The following is an 18,030-nucleotide window of genomic DNA, read 5'->3' as shown; positions in this document are numbered from 1 at the left end:
ATTCATCTAACTTTTGCATACTAAACTAACGGCCCAGCCACGACATTGGTCTAAGCGCGGCAGCGGTGAGCGGCAGCCATACGTGCGAATGAATAGTCCCATCGCTGTGTCTCGTTCCAATATATGGCCGCCGCTCACCGCTGTCGCGCTTAGACCAATGTCGTGGCTGAGCCGTAAGTGCGTTTTCACATTATCCGATCCGATATCGGATTTCGGAAGGATTCCTATGGAAAAAATCCAAGATGGCGCCCGTAATGTATGGGATATCGGTCCGACATCCGATATCGGATCGGATAATGTGAAAACGCACTAAGGCCTACGTCACTCGCGTTAAGTACCTACACGCTAGCCGTTCATTCGAATGAACAAGTGGCCGAGGGGTGCGGGGTGCCACTCGCCCGCCTGTGTAGTCGCGTGGCACGTACCTACTATTCTTCTGAGTTTTACGTAGTAACTTATTAGTATTAGTAAAATAAAGCGTAGGTATTTGTCGTTTTGCGGGCAAGTGAGGGATCTGTGACGTAAGTAACTTATTAATAATCTGTGCTAAAATCGCGTTCAGTTACATTTACACAGTCACGCGAGCAAATATATCTGTACATACTTTTAAGGCAATAATATTGGAGTCTTGTTCAGATATTTATGTTAGTGAACGGGATTGTACGGGCAATAAAATTTTTGAAAAAACGCCCGATCGCGACATAATGGACCGATTTTCATGAAACATGGCTAAGAACACTCCCGACTAACTAAGCTTTCTAACAAAAAAACTAAATTTAAATCGGTTCATCCGTTCGGGAGCTACGATGCCATAGACAGACACACACACAGACAGATAGACAGACACGTCAAACGTACACCCCGTCGTTTTTGCGTCGGGGATTAAAACTAAACTCTGCTGTGATTACATTTTGGTTTTGTTTCAGGGTTTACCGCTCGTAGTAATGTTTGTACAAGACGAAGGTATGGATAAGAAGGAGATTATGAGGCTACAGGAGGAGGGACAGAATCTTGCTGATAAGTAAGTATTCTTGATCTTATCAAAGTTGTAAATATTCAAGGATCTGTGGAAGTTTAAGAATGACAGTGACTTTCTGTCATGTGCATATTATGTTCCATATTTTAGTAAAAAACTATTACAAATCAAAACCTAATCAATCAAGTAAATTATTTGCTTTTATTATTTATTATTATTTATTTATTGGAAAACCAACAGCACATGAAACATGTTAACAGAAACAATAGAAACAAGAGGCCAATTACAGGTTCTCACCGATAGAAATCTTATAGAAATTAACTTCACTAGGTATTAGGTATTACAAGTAGGTATACAAATATGCTTAGACTAGACAAGTACATAAATCTAATGTTAATACAGATGCGAAACAAAAGAAAAAACCGGGAAGATTAAAAAGAAGAAAAATCATCAAGCATACGAAATAGAAAAGAAAACAAAAAATAAAAATTAAAAGGCAAGCTCACATAAAGAATTTAAGAGTTAAACACAGACCAACCCCTATAGACATCTATTACAAGACGACTCGCTGTGGCCAGCCTTCCTAGTATTTGCACTGATATAAGCGCGGGCGCTCGCCGTGCCCGATCAGTATCGACCAAGTAACAGACCCGAAAGCAGCGCGTGTTTTTCGCACAAAAAAATTGGAAAAGGGTATTTTGATGCCTTAAAGATGTCCACCTGTAGTGTGAAATGGTGTGGAAAGGTAACAAGAAGCTCAAATTTAAAAACAGACGGCATTACATTCCACAAATAAGTCATATTTATAATTTATTCAGAGCCGGCATAGGTCAACTTACATTGGCCACTTACGCGTCAGTAGAGGGACAGTCATACTTCTGTCCCTTTTCATCTGGCGCGACTGCCCGCCGTCCTTGAAACGGCCAATCACAGCGCGCTTAACACATTCCCCGCCCGCTCCTCGCACCCCAAACACTGGTGACTCGTATCGCGAACCAAATATACAAGACTGCCACTCTATAGGAGGTTCTCTGTGGAGTTAAATTACGCCGTATAGCCTGGGTATTTGCATTAAATACGTCAATATCGTGCTCTCTAGATAGCCTGTTAAGTGTTCTAGCTGCGCGAACGAGGAAACTGTTACGTCTGCAGTTCGAGGACGCAAAGGGAATCGAAATAGGTGGATTGTACCTTTTAACCCTATTGGGAGTGTTGAACATAATACTACCAAGCAGATCAGGGCAATCAACGCTGCCGCTAGTGATTTTTAGGAAATAAGTAGTGTCAGCGATTTCCCGACGGTGATACAAAGGCAACATATGGTGTTTTTTGCATACACTAACATACTGAGATGAGTTATAAGGAGTACTTAATTTAAAACATAAAAACTTAATAAATTTTCGCTGTATCCGCTCGATCCTGTCTATATAAATATTGTAACAGGGGTTCCAGACCTGGGATGCGTACTCAAGTTTGCTTCGTACGAATGAACAATATTTATTTTATGACATACATAGGATCATTCATTTTACATAGGATCTTATAAAGCTCTTTAATTATCACAATAGTTTGAGAAGTGGGTCATTTTTCTCAGGTCGAAACTTCAGAGGGCCATCTGTACTGAGAAACGTCGTTTATCGTACACGTGCGAAAACTAAATTCGTAACTCGTGTCGATTTAAAACACTCTTCGGTCGTGTTTTAATTTATCGCCACACGTTTCGCTTCCTTTTTTCCGCACTTGTATCGTAATGTACTATTGTCAACCCTTACTACCACTACTTACATTTTCTTATTTTCAGTCTTCATTGCTCATATATGGAGGCCTCAGTGAACGAGTTAGGCACCGAAGCGCTAACTTCAGACGCTATACAAGAATTAGTACGTGCCAACAGAGAAAAGGCAAGCTACGCGCACCTCTATAGAGACCTTATTGTGTGCTTCGACTCTGATATACGGTAAGATTTTGATCTATTTCTAGTATACACTAGGCAGTTTAGACACCGAATTTCTAACGTTAGATAAAACGCTAGAATTAGTACATGCCAATCGAGAAAAGGTCAGCTACGGGCACCTCTAAAGAGACCTTATTGTGTGCTTCGTCTCTGATATACGGTAAGATTTGATCTATTTCTAGTTTACGCTAGATGTAGGCAGTTTAGACACCGAATTTCTAACGTCAAGACAAAACGCTAGAATTAGTACGTGCCAATCGAGGAAAGGCCAGCTACGCGCACCTTATAGAGACCGTATTGTGTCCTTCGACTTGACATAAGGTAAGATACAGTAAGAAGAAAAGTACATGTAAGCTTTAGAAGAACAGAGGCTAGTGGATCTCGACGCGAAACGCGTAAGTTAAAGGCCGGACCACCTGTGGTCATAAACTACAATTTTGTTAGAGAGGTGCTGACCTGCAGTGAGTGTGGTCGCACATTCACGGCAAAAGTAGGCTACGTCAGTCCCTGAGACTCAATAGCCAGTAAAAACCCAGTCGCCGAGGCCGAAATCGGCCGGGACAAGATGATGACGTTGATGATGATGATCTATTTCTAGTTTACAGTAGATTTAGACAGTTTAGACACCGAAGTTCTAACGTCAGACGAAATGCAAGAATTTACGTGCCAATCGAGAAAAGGCGAGACGCGCACCTCTATAGAGACCTTATTGTGTGCCCGACCTAAATCCCCGACCACCTGTGGTCATAAACTACAATTTCGTTAGAGCTAGATTTGGCAGTTTAGACACCGAATTTCTAGCGTCAGACAAAACGCTAGAATTAGTACGTGCCAATGGAGGAAAGGCCTCCATAGAGACAGAGACCGTATTGTGTGCTTCGACTCTGATATACGATAAGGTACCGTCGGTAAGTTACTATAGTTTCAGACTTCATTATCATGTTCAACGCTGCCTAGTCAAAACAATGAGACGTGTCATTTTAACATCTACTTAAGATAATTTTTGCCGGATTTCATTCTCATGTTAAAAAGTAGTTTTAAAACCGGCCAAGAGCGTGTCGGGCCACGCTCAGTGTATGGTTCCGTAGTTTTCCATATTTTTCTCAAAAACTACTGAACCTATCAAGTTCAAAATAATTTTCCTAGAAAGTCTTTATAAAGTTCTACTTTTGTGATTTTTTTTTATTTTTTAACCATATGGTTCAAAAGTTAGAGGGGGGGGACGCACTTTTTTTCCTTTAGGAGCTATTATTTCCGAAAATATTAATATTATCAAAAAACGATCTTAGTAAACCCTTATTCATTTTTAAATACCTATCCAACAATATATCACACGTTGGGGTTGGAATGAAAAAGAATATCAGCCCCCACTTTACATGTAGGGGGGGTACCCTAATAAAACATTTTTTTCCATTTTTTATTTTGGTACTTTGTCGGCGTGATTGATATACATATTGGTACCAAATTTCAGCTTTCTAGTGCTAACGGTTACTTAGATTATCCGCGCACGGACGGACGGACGGACGGACAGACAGACATGGCGAAACTATAAGGGTTCCTATGTATTGGTCGAAGCTATTGGTGCATGCTAGTTATCTCAACCCTTGATAATGCGTCTGCAGCCACATTATCTTTACCTTTCAAATACTCTACCACAAAATCGTACTCCTGTAAATACAATTTGAACTTGGTTAGGCGGCTGGAGGGATCCTTCATGTTAAATAAATAGACTAACGGCCTATGATCCGTAATTACTCTGAAACGTCGTCCAAATAAATAAGGTCTGAAATATTTTATTCCCCACAAAATAGCTAAAAGCTCTTTCTCAATGGTGGGATAATTTTTCTCCGCTTTGTTCAGGGGTCTACTGGCGTAAGCAACAGGTAAACCATCTCCGTTTGATAAAACGCAGCCTATCGCTATCCCTGACGCATCGGTGTGTATTCTAAACTCGTTATCTTCTGAAAAGTTAGGATATTGTAGCAATGGTGGGTTACTCATTGCTGTTTTTAGGGTATTAAATGCATCTGAACATTCATTAGTCCATACAAAGTCTACGTTTTTTTTAAATAAATTATTTATTGGCTGAGCTATTTCGGCAAACTTCGGAATAAATTTTCTGTAATAGTTCGCAAACGCTACGAACCTTCTAGCTTCATCTTCATTTTTTGGAGTTGGATAATTTTTAATCGCTAAAATTTTGCTTGGATCTGGTTTGATTCCATCTGACGTAACTAAATGGCCTAAATATAAAATTTCCTTTTTTAGAAACGTACATTTTAGTGGGTTAAGTTTAAAGTTGACTTTCCTCAGCCTCGAAAATACGTCTATTAAATTTTTGCTATGCTCCTGAAGATTTCGTCCCATGACGATAATATCGTCAAGGTAAACGATACATTGTAAGTAATTCAAACCCGTCATTGCAACTGTCATCGCTCTGCTAAACGCACTAGCACTCGTTTTTAGACCCATTGGGAGGCGCTTCATTTGGTAGTGCTTATCAGCCAAAAATGCCGTGTATTGCCTACTCTTAGGGTCGAGTTTTACTTGATAGTATCCTTGATTAAGGTCCAAGGTGCTGAAATAAATTGCACCAGACAGTGAATCCAATATCTCGGTAATATTCGGTAATGGAAATTTGTCATTCTCTATACGCTCGTTAACTTTTCTGTAGTCAATTACGACCCTCCATTTCTTTTCCCCGCTGGAATCTGCTTTTTTAGGTACTATTAACAAAGGACTAGCCCATTCCGAATAGGACTCTTCGATTATGTCATCTCGTAACATTTGATCGATTTGTTTTTTAATTTCCGCTTTTTGAGAGTGAGGCAATCTGTATGGCTTACTGTAAACTGGAGATTCATTAGGCTTTAAATGGATTTTTTGTTCGTAAAGGTTCATGGTATTCAGCTTATCACCTGGTAGGTGAAAAATATCGGCAAACTTAGCGCAAATACTTGAGATGCTGGCGTTTTCTTCCGAATTTAAATAATTCAATTTTAACAAAGAAAGCAACAGTTTCACTCTTTCGGCGTTATTTGGACATTCATCAAAATTAAGAACGTCAAATTCCTCCAGTCGCCTAATTTCGGGAGTAACACACTTAATCCTCACAACCTGCTCTCGCGTGTTCAATAGTTTAACAGTCAAATTACCATCCGTACTTCTAGACAAAGAATTTGCTATGAAAATACCCTCGCATACTTCGCTGGCATAAACAACAAAATCTCCCGCGACATTAATGGGAACTTTTACAAAAATTTCACTTCGCGAAGGTAACTCAATGAATGATTGTTCGTTACTGCTATGTGTAGAGTAAACGTGTACCGGTATAAAGGATGTGCGGTTACCGTTTTTCAATTTCAAAACGTCCGTTTCAAAATCTATATTGCCTCTATATTTTTTTAAGAAATCCTGACCCAGGATCCCGTCCGCGTCAACCGGTAAATTTTCAAAAACATGAAATTTGTGACTAAATGATTCATTTGTCTCATAAAATAAATCGAGATAGCTGTAACCAACAGATGTAATTACACCGCCTAGCCCATTTACGTTTGTTGTGTGTGGGTGAATCATCGGAGCTGTTGGTCTTATCGAACCATATTTGACTGCACTCAATGACGCTCCGGTGTCCAATAGCCATGTCAACGACTTTCCATTTACGTGAAGCTGAACTGAATTCACGTTACCGAAGGCCATAATATAAGGTAAGGTGTTAGTTACGAAAAAACTGAAGATCAGGCGATCTGGCTGGTGACTCGTTCGTGTCATTGCACTCACGAGCCGTGTTTACGTACTGCTTATTATGGGGCTTACGGGGTCCGAAACCGTTACCATTATGCCCGTAGCTCTTACGATATCCATGGCCGCGTAAACCACCCCTGAAAGCGCCACCGCCTCTGCCTCTGGGCAAGTAGGAAGCGCGTCCTTCGGTTTTCCTGTACTCGTACTGCGGGTGTCTCGCTGCACCTACCCTACTGTTGAAATATACATTTCCACGACCCGAAGCTATTTGGGCTCTTGCACCCCTACCGCGCACCGCGAACACCTGCTCTGAGGGTGTTGGTGTCATCGCAATCTCTTCATCCTTAGCACCCTGTATTGCGTCTTTAAGAGACGTGTAATTGCGAGCCGATATTACCGTACTTAACCGGTCATTTCGCAAACCACTGGTAAACCTGTGAATAGCCTGCCTTTCATTAAGGGGTTTTAGAACACTGTAAGCACTCGAATCACCATTGGCTTGTGAAATTGTCAGCTTGACAAAAATATCCTCTAAATCTCTACCGAACTGCTCTATACTCTTTCCCGCCTGCCTAGCCGTCTGCAACTGTTTCTGCAAAGCGGTATCCGACCTCCGAGTTAGCAGATGAAGTTTCATATCTGCAATTAAACTCGCTACTGTGGTATAGGTACCTGTTAACCGCAGTTTTGCATTGTAAGACAAACGTGTTTTCAAAACGAAATTTATCAACACCGGGATGTCAGCTTCGACTATCATTGTCCCATACAACTCTATGGCGTCGATTAATTGCAAAGAAACCTTTTCAGTATCATCCATGACGGGCAAAAGAGAGACTGCCGTCTTCAAGTCGAAATTCGATTTGGAACCCATGTTTGAATTAATTAATTGTTGCGATTCCCCGAACAGTTGCAATATTTTAGCATATGCTCTTTCGACTTCCGCAATATACTGTTGTACCTTATTGTCGAGGGGCACTTCCCCCTTTTCTACCTTTGAAATATAAATCTCTAAATAGGCATTATACTCGTTATAAACCGACTTTGCTTCCGAAAATTTTTCCTGCCCTAACTTCTCGCTTCTTCTAACTGGCCCAAGCTTAAGCAAATATTCCTTAAAATAATTAATGCGCTTATAAAATTCTAAAACATCTGGCATAACTATAACGAGCCTTAAGCTAATATAACGCCACACGATAAGGTCTACAGTCCATAGGAAAATAATTCACTACACTTACATGATTTCCCGGCAGGCCGATGAAAGTCTTTGTCACTTCACTACACTTACATGATTTTTCCGGTAGTCCGATGAAAGTCTTTGTCACTTAGTTCGTGGTAGGACACTCACACTGCTTTGCCGATCCGCAGCGCTCCAGGAATCCCCACGACAGCCGCTGCCCGCCACCTTAGACGGACGCACGCCTGCGCATCACCATAGCAGCCGCCTGGCGCTCGATCTTCTGCGTCAGACACTTGTGGATCCTTTTCCAGACGAGATAGACGAAGATAACGGTGATCATCACTCCCATAGCCATCGTTATGTATGATTGCCCATCCGCGTGGCTGATGTCCTGACTCGTCCTGGCGCTATTGCCCTGACCGGCCTGAGCTATGATGACCTCTTCCTTCTCCACTCTAGACACAGTTTTCCCCATCTTGAAAATAGCAAACCGACGAAATGCTGCAGAGAAGCCTTAGTGGTCGTAGTTCCTCAACACGCTGACACGCTTTGGCAAGGTCGCCATGTATTGGTCGAAGCTATTGGTGCATGTTCTATTCGGTAGGGATGTAGTAGAGTTTAATAAATGAAACACATGTTGACTCTCCAAGGCATCAATATGTAATGTCGATTAGAATACAGATAGAATAAGCTGATCATTATGAGTAATACAGTTTCCATATATAAAGCATCTAGCCTACTTAATCTAATTAGGTATGCTTACACATCACACCTAGTTGACTACGGAACCCTAAAAAGGCATAGTTAAAAGTGTTAAAACATCAGTTTTACCTTGGAAAAGCTTGGCCTTTTTGCTCTTTTCTTTTTGTCCTTATTTGTTGGAGCTATAAATATTTAACAATAAATTGTTTACCAGTATTGTAATTAAATAATTGTTTACAGAATAATGGTGTGTATGTTCTGCGATGACCCATATTCGCCTGAGCGAGTACTAAGTCCGCTTCTACTACACCGAGCTTGTTTCCTGACTGGAGACCGATCCATAGTTATAGAAACCTTCTTGGGTGACTCCAAGCGAAAAGTTGAGGTGAGAGTTGAAATAAAATGCTACAATATTTTAACCCTTTACCCAGTACCTTTTATCGACCAAATACGTGTTTTAATTTTTATTTTGCGTCAATGACACGTTAATTTTCATAGATTTGCCGGTGAATTTCGAACTTATGGTGATTCTAAGTTAAGAGGTAATACGTTGTATGGAGAGACGGCGCGAACTTTTTTGTTGTTTTTTACCTATTTGTTTATTTGTATTAGTTAAAACTGCCAATTTGAAGTGTTTACAAAGAGGACCAGTCAATTTATTTGTTTTATCGTGTTTTATCAGCGACCAGGGGAAATACTCAGTCCAGGGGAGATACTGTTGCACAGGGGAGGATACTTTGTGACCAGGGAAGAGACAGGTGTATGAAAAATTTTGTTTTATTTTTTAAGAATTAACTCTATTTATTGTTTTTATTATAATTATTTGTACTCAGACTTTACATTTCATAACATTCTTACAGCAAGAAAAGTGATAATTCCTTAATGAGTTGTCTTATTTTTCACTTCTCCATATTATCCATTAAAACAAAAATAATTTTAATGTACAATCAATAGGCAACAAGTAAACAAAAACCTATCCTTTTAATATCAGTATTAAACCTTTTTATTAAACAGCTTCACGAAAATTTCATATGAAGTTGAATGTGAATGTGTCCTCTTTTTTTCTTAATAGTTGCATTTTTCTGGAAAGAAAACCTTCTATCGTAAAGCTAAAATAAAAATAGGTACAACGCTAAACAAAGGTTAAGAGAAAACGGAAATAAAAATAATCAAAACTAGTACAAAAGTATCTCCCCTGGCGTATCAAAAAAGCCAGGGGAGATACATTTTCGATGAAAATCAAAAATAGCTGTAAAAGTGTTTCTCGTACGCAATTCATAAAGAAACGTAACAATATATCCAACATTTACAGTGGATATTGTTATATATATTAGTATTTAAACAAATGATTGTGAAATAAAAGTGACCAGAGGAAAGACTGCATTCACTCAACATTTCTGTACCCAGCGAGTGCCGTGGCCGAAATAATCAACAAAACGGATGCATAGTTGCCTTACGCGCCTCTTGACGGTAACTTCACATAACACCCTGTGTATTAGAGGACAGAACCTCCACAGATTAACAAATTAAACCGACTTTTGAACGAAAACTAAAAAGCCAGGGGACGAGACACGAAACACGTAGGACAAAGTTTGGAGTTCATAATTGTTGTTAAATACAGTAATATAAGAAATTCCACTCATAAAATACTGTTCCTTAGTTATTTATGTTTGTAAAATTAAGGCTATTAAAATAATAAGTGAATTTTAACAAAGTCATAATTACTTGTTGACAAATAAATTCGGTTGGGGGACAGGCCAGGGGAGAGACATTTTTCCTACATTAGAGCTGATTGTGACTAATTTACATGAATTTCTGTAATAATTTTGAGTGCCCAGGTAGAAAACATTTAGTTTTATAAAATAAATATGTTATTATGAAGTATTATCTTGAAAAAATATATTTTTTTGTCAGTGCCGTCCAAAGTACCTCTTAACTTAGAATCTCCCTTATAAAACCTGACCACAAATATATGACTACGCGCCAAGTTATGGAATTTCATTAGAACTATTTCCTTCATACTATACTGAACTGTCACTGCATACATCCGACCGACCGACGACCGATCGACCTGGCCTGGTGACGACCGGTCTGGCGCAGTCGGTAGTGACCCTGCCTGCTACGCCGCGGTCCCGGGTTCGAATCCTGGTAAGGGCATTTATTAGTGTGATGAGCACAGATATTTGTTCCTGAGTCATGGATGTTTTCTATGTATATAAGTATTTATATATTATATATATATCGTTGTCTGAGTACCCACAACACAAGCCTTCTTGAGCTTACCGTGGGCCTCAGTCAATCTGTGTAAGAATGTCTTATAATATTTATTTATTTATACATCAGATTAGCAGCGCCTTCTTGACTGTAATCATACATTTCCGGTCAGACTTTTGGTATCTATAGTCTCTGTCTCGACTTTTTAGCTTCAATTGAGTACCTATTGTTACGCTATAACCGTGTGATTATGTTTTTTACAGGTTATAATTTCGAGTTTTCACGGAGCCACACAATTTAGAGAGGAGCTAATACACGGATTTATACTCATCTATTCAGCCAAGAGAAAAGCTAGTTTAGCAACATTGAAGTAAGTAATATGTATACTATACCAAATTGATAACACAAAATCCATACTAATATTATAAATGTGAAAACTATGTGTCTCTGTTTGTTTGTCCCTCTTTCACTGCAAAACGGAGCGACGAATGGACGTGATTTTTTAAGTGGAGATAGTTAAAGGGATGAAGAGTGACATAGGCTACTTTTTGTCTCTTTCTAACGCGAGCGTAGCCGCGGGCAAAAACTAGTAATAATGTCTTACAGCTCAAGATGGCGATGTGCTTGTGATATTCGTTTTTTTTATGAACTGAACTGTCAAACATTCCCTAGACGTCCGTCCCAAATACTAAGCACAAGGTCTATTAAAAAAAAATACTAAGCACGATGTTTTGTTAACTTTACTCTTTTAATACAATCAAATATTTGACTGTACTAAATAAATGTACATTTCCTTCCACAGCGCCTTTTCAATGAACATACCCAACCTGCCAATACAAATGGTAGCAGTGACCGACGGCGGAGGGTCAGCAGCCAACGCGTTTTTCGGCACTGATCTTGGCCACGCCCTTATTACTGAAGGCAACGCTACTGCTGACAGACTTGCAGCTCACTTCACTACGTATACTAGCAGCGCTGAGAATAAATGTAAGTACCTACCTTATAAACACATGGGAGTCGTTTTTAGGTTTTCGGTGCTTATAATCCCTTTGAAGTCTACAAAATAGTATATAGATTACTAAAAAGGTAGGTATTGTATTCATTGAATTGTGGTTGTGACATTTAAAACTGCCAATACAAATGGTAGCAGTGACCGACGACGGAGGGTCAGCAACTCGATATATAGGTTTTCGGTGTAACAGAAGAAAATCTAGTTTTTATAAAAAAGTCTGTATTTATATTCGTTGACTTTGTAGGTCCTACTGCTTTTTCGACACTGATCTTGGACACGCTTTTATCACTGATGGCAACGCTACTGCAGACAGACTTGCTGCGCTGATAATAGTAACTTTTAGAACAGAAATCTTGTGGTATTTTTGAAAGCCATAGTAGTCGTTATATAGGTTGTTGGCGGTAGTGATTCCAAATATGAAGACTTCAAAAAGAAGGTTAGGTTAGTGTAGAGAGCAGTATTTTATGATAAAAGTCGTTACCTCAGTCGTTACATATAAACATTAAAGGTCAGTTGCATCAACCACATTTGACAGACACATCATCGTCACTCAGCAGATGTCTATGGAACAGACGGTTTGATGCAATCGGCCCTAAGTGACGGTAATTTACGTAGGTTGATTCCCAATGGAACTGATGGGTTTTCGTACTCGTAGTTATAAATTTGGATGTCTTGGGTGTTTACCTTCTGAATAATTATTTGCAAATATTTGCGTCTCAGAATAGAAACGTCGAGTTATCATTTACTAATGGTAATGCTTGTTTCAGCTGCTTTTTATACACCGTTCTTCAAAGAAGTATGGGAGAAGAAGGGTGAAATCGAGCGCGCGTTCCGTATGGAACAACCTCACAACTTGCCAGACGTGGCTACAGCGCGCCCGGCAACGTCGCAACATCGTCACGGCTACCACAAGTATGTTATCTATGTGGATTTTTCAAGAATAGGCTAGTTTCCTAGACTTAAAATAAAATATATTATGCAGTGCACGAAATAAAGCACCACATAATTAGAAGAAAAATATGGACAGTAGTTATGTTTAAACATAATTTCTATTTAATAAGTCAAAGAGAAAGATATAAAGTAAATTAATTGACCGTGACGTCACTCCTCAATATTTCATAGTAATATGGAATTACTTAGCAAATCGTTTTGACAGTTCTTAAAAGGAAGCTGATTTGACTAGTAGGAAAGTAGCCTATTGTCCTATAATAATATTCAGATCAATTTACTGTACAACAAGATATGGGAGCAGGCATACTCGCAACTTACAGAACAAAAGTGTTTTTTATGATAACAGTGTTTGTTATGATGGTTGACTGGTAGAGAATGCCATTAGGCATTAAGTCCGCCATTTGTACATTTTTTATTTATTTATGTGCAATAAAGTTTAAATAAATAAATAACATTAAGCATCGTGGAATTCAGACCAGCTTACCAAAGAATACCTTACTCTGAAGACCTTACTAATAAATAAATAAACTATTTGTAAGTGTGATAGGGAGGGCCTGATGTTTTATCATTTATCGCGCGACCATACTTGCCTGCCTGATAGATACCAATATGTCACATCTCGGTCACTGGCGATCAAATATATGAAAGAGTCGCGTTCGTAGCACACATTTTAAGCTCGTGTAGGTGAACGCGTACCATGTTTGTGTGACTGTGAGGTAACCGAGAGGGAGTGGGCGGCACTTTCAGAGGGGAGCGGTAATGGCCATACTGTACGATACATGCATACAAAAGTATAAAGTAAAGTAAAAGTAAAAGTACTCTTTATTATACTGTGCCAATGTGTTCACACAGTTTTTAAATGTCATACTTTAGAATCGTTCTGAATTTTCAAAATGACTGCCAACTTAGTGTGGTCTACCTAATTTTAATATTGTTTTATCCTTCAGGATGGATCATAAACTAACCAACTCGCTGGACCTTCTCATCGGGCCAGATTCGCGCGCTGATATCGACTCTGAATACAGCGATACACTCAACAACTCCAAGAATAGAGGCTTCCTCAAAGGTAAGTGGTCTGTGGGTGAAAAGCCCCAATAGGGGAATCCATACTAATATTATAAATGGGAAAGTGTGTGTGTCTGTTTGTTTGTCCTTCTTTCATGGCAAAACGGAGCAACGAATTTAACGTGATTTTTCAAGTGGAGGTAGTTGGGATGGAGAGTGACATAGGCTACTTTTGTCTCTTTCTAACTTCCCATCTTCCCTAAAATGAGGGGTGGATGTTTGTATGCAATTTTCGAATTTCACGCGAGCGAAGCCGCTGGCAAGTGCTAGTATTATATACGGCAATGGTCTTCGGCTATACTTGCAGAATTTTCACACGTACTAAACCATATACACATACAACCACATGCTTGATTGTCATAAACATTTTTGAGGAGGAGATGGTGTGCCGTAGGCCCTCACAATGTGCTGCCAGCGCCCTCTGCGCAAAGTTTTGCCTAATTATAGATGCGTTCCGATATTTGTGAGAGCTTTGGCAGCTCGGATATATTTGATGGCAATAATCACACAGGAGCAATGTATGTATTATTTATATTTAAACAGCCTAAATACAAATCCAGCACGGGAAGCATGGTCGCGCGATAGACGATAAAATATCAGGCCGTCCCTATCGCACTACTAGTAAGTGCGATAGGGACGGCCAGATGTTTTATCATTTATCGCGCGACCATACTTGCCTGCCTGGTTGTAAATTCTTCAAACTTGACAGTAGTTAAAATAAATTATTCTATACCATGCACGAAATAAAGCATCAGATAGTTATAAGAAAAACATGGACAGAAGTTATTTTTAAATCCAATTTCTATTTTATAAGTCAGGTACAAGTATATAAAGTAACTCAGTTGACTGTGACGTCACTCAATTCGATTTCATATAAATTCCATATTAGGAAGTCGTTCGAATTCGTTTTGACAGTTCTTAAAAAGAAGTTGATTTGATTAAGAGGCAAGTAGCCTATTGACTTTATAATATTTTATGCAGGGTTCAGCGTATACCCGCCGCCGAGCACGCCACCAGAACCCGCGCCGCCAGATCACAGAATACACGCCGACCTATCACGTAAGCATCTTTCATATTATACTATAATAAATGTTTGATAATGATAACTTCATAAGATTATCACTGAGGTGGAAGGGGCCATAAGTAGTGATTGTGAAGATTGATAAAACATAAAAGATGTGTTTGTTACACGAAACCTTAGAATTACGATCAACATGACGAAGAAATAGGTTGTTTAACATCCACCGGGCATGTCAGAAACGAAATTTTGTATTTAAGTATAAAAATACTTTCATATTTAGTTTATCGTGTTCCGTGGGCCCGACTCGTAATCATTTGGACCATTCACCCGAATGGTAGGAAAATGAGGACAAGATTGAGTGGAGACCTTTACCACAGTATAATAAAGAGTACTATCGTACAGTATGGCCACTCCTGCTCCCCGCTGAAATCGCCGCCCACCCCCTCTCGGTTACCTGACAGATACCGCCTGTCAAAAACGCTAACAGTCGGCCTGTCATATGTCACTCATACAAGCATAGTACGCGTTCACCTACACGAGCTTAGACTGTGTGCTAGGAACGAGCCTCTTTCATATATTTGATCGCCAGTGTCCGAGGTGTGCCTTTACCCAGACACTAAAATAGTATTATAAAATATTTAGTAACAAAAAAGCAAGTCAATAATTCATTGCACGCCCAGACACAGTATAAGGACGACTCAGTAGTTAATCTCCCGCGATCGGTATTTGAGTCTCGCCCGCGCCGCGCGCGACCTTGGCAGCGCCACGCGGCGCGGCGCGTACTGACGCGACCGGGATCGTCCGTTTCCGCATGTGAGCATTTTCAGAATTTGGGTCCCCCCCAATTAGCAAAAGTTGTTAACAAAAATTAACTCGCTGTCAGTTTTGTGACGACAATTAAGCATAAAATCTGTCTAAAAATTTACTTTTTTCACATTCTGAATGTAGATTATCGCTTAAAGTTTATATAATGAACACAAAAACAATATTTTTATTGAAATTGTATTCTTAATTATCGTTACGAAACTGACAGTGAGTTAATTTTTGTGAACAACTTTCGCTAATTGGGGAGTCCCAAATTCTGAAAATGCCCATGTACTCTCTGCACCTCGCTCGCGCAGACCGTTACTCAAGGACAAACTGCGCGGCACAAAATTTGTTAGAAGTGTTATTACTGGTTTTGTACTGTGGCCCAGGATTTGCTCCAATGTTTTATGAAACTTCACAGTATAACGTCACATTTTAGTGCTTATTTTAAATGATTTTCATGTTAAAAAAAAAATGTTTTATACTTTTAAATAAATGATTGTAATATTGTGTAGCCGATCTCAACTGTTCCGAGGATTCGCTGAGCACACACGAGTCAGGTGATTGCATGCGACACGTCTTATCATACGTGGAGGGTCCATTTTGTGTGTAGACTAGACACCTAGTGATGTAGGCATCTTTTATAATATTACAAAGATTTTGTTTTATTTTAGTGTTCAAACAGACTGGATGAAAAGTTATAGCTCAAGTGAAGTATTTTAAAAATAATGTCCTTTTTAACGGCGGTTTATATATCTGTGGGCCTAGTGAAAAAGGGTATAACTCAAATTGACTCGGTGAAAAAGCACAAGTCCCATCTCGGACTTGTGACCTTTTTCACAGAGTCAATTTGAGTTATACCCTTTTTCACTAGACCCACAGATATAGACGGTCAACCAAATATTGGCACTAAAAAAAGGCGCGATATTCTAGTTTTCTATGGGAATTAAACCTTCGCCCATGAAGAATAGATGTTAGAAGGTACAGCGGGGCAAATCTCGACTGGGGGGCAAATGTAACTAGTCCATTTTTTCCATGTTTTACAATGTTTGCATTATTGTATAGAGTTTCCACCGGTTATGTATGGTAGGCGTGTTCAGTGGATACTGGATACATGTAGCACTCAACATCATAGTGTAATAATGGAAAAAAAATTGGATTAGTTACAATGGCCCCCCAGTCGAGATTTGTCCCGCTTTACCTTATTATATCTATTCTTCATGCCTTCGCCGTTACATTTTCAATCAATCATTATGGTACCTTCGTTTTATGAAAGCACACGTTTTATGAAGACAATCGGCCAGTGAGTCCTACATTTTTCACATATGCCGCCTTTTTTTAGTGCCAAGATTTGGTTGATCGTCTATCTACACATATTTTTTACTAAAATGTGATAATAAGCTAACGATTCTCCTTTACTAGACTAGAAAAAACTTACAATATTTAACAAAAAGTAGTTTTTAAATTAAAATCATGTTTGAACGCTAAATTTGCATGAATAATAGTAGAATTATTGTGTTGTAAGTTAGAATTTAATATCTAAATAATTCGTTATTCATTTGGTACTGTGTTACTGTAACGTATTCTTTTATAAATATTATTATAGTTATGTGTTAATTTTAGTGTCCATTACGTGTTAGTAATTTTTTGAACTTTGTTTAACTGCCTGTTCTGTTTATTTTTAAATTTGTAGTTTACTTATTAAATTGTATATTTTTTTACCGTTCGCACAAACTACACACAAAGACACTATTATTTTTATATGCAACCAGCTTCGTCATATCAAAAGTGTCCACACTAAATTATATCGTTAGTAAATTGTCATTCGAAGTAGCACACTCTGTGAACTAACCACAAAATTAAAATTTTGAAAAAACCCCCGACCGCGACATAGTGGACCGATTTTCATGAAACGTGGCTAAGAACACTCCCGACTAACTCAGCTTTCAAACAAAAAAAACTAAATCGAATTTGGTTCATCCGTTTGGGAGCTACGATGCCACAGACAGACAGACACACAGACAGACAGACACACAGACAGACAACACCCCGTCGTTTTTGCGTCGGGGGTTAAAAAGTGCCTCGGAGGAGGCAAACGCCAGTCGCCACGATGACTCGAGGCGAACGAGCTGCTGTAGGCGGTAAACTCACGACCCGTACGAGGCACTTTCACACATACCAAGCTGCTTCGTTCTGAAAACTTCTCAACAGCTCTTTGTGTTTGTCGACTTTACACTAGTACAGTCACCGGCATAAATATGTGATGATTTCTGTACCTTGTCACATTAACGTCTTGTTTGAAATCTCATGCGAAATTGTCAAATGATTAAAAGCGACAAGGTACAGAAATCATCACGTATTTATGCCGGCGACTGTACAAAGACAATACAACATTTGTCAGTTATTT

At 39.2% G+C, this 18,030-nt stretch overlaps 1 protein-coding gene across 1 annotated transcript in view; it reads left to right on the top strand.

Annotated features, from left to right (window-relative positions):
* The window catches only part of LOC125237403 (rho GTPase-activating protein 190), a 109,962-nt gene that overhangs the window by 37,237 nt on the left and 54,695 nt on the right, over positions 1-18,030 (top strand). The window contains exons 19-26 of the mRNA XM_048144439.1: positions 927-1,021; positions 2,778-2,933; positions 8,794-8,938; positions 11,031-11,137; positions 11,570-11,754; positions 12,547-12,691; positions 13,678-13,796; positions 14,777-14,854. Coding sequence (XP_048000396.1) covers positions 927-1,021; positions 2,778-2,933; positions 8,794-8,938; positions 11,031-11,137; positions 11,570-11,754; positions 12,547-12,691; positions 13,678-13,796; positions 14,777-14,854 — 1,030 coding nt within the window. The remainder of the gene's footprint in view (positions 1-926; positions 1,022-2,777; positions 2,934-8,793; positions 8,939-11,030; positions 11,138-11,569; positions 11,755-12,546; positions 12,692-13,677; positions 13,797-14,776; positions 14,855-18,030) is intronic.

This window comes from Leguminivora glycinivorella, chromosome 21 (genome assembly GCF_023078275.1).
Source record: "Leguminivora glycinivorella isolate SPB_JAAS2020 chromosome 21, LegGlyc_1.1, whole genome shotgun sequence".
In the NCBI taxonomy this organism is placed as follows: domain Eukaryota; kingdom Metazoa; phylum Arthropoda; class Insecta; order Lepidoptera; family Tortricidae; genus Leguminivora; species Leguminivora glycinivorella.
Note: the sequence above shows the minus strand (reverse complement) of the source record. Positions and strands in the feature narration are given on the sequence as shown.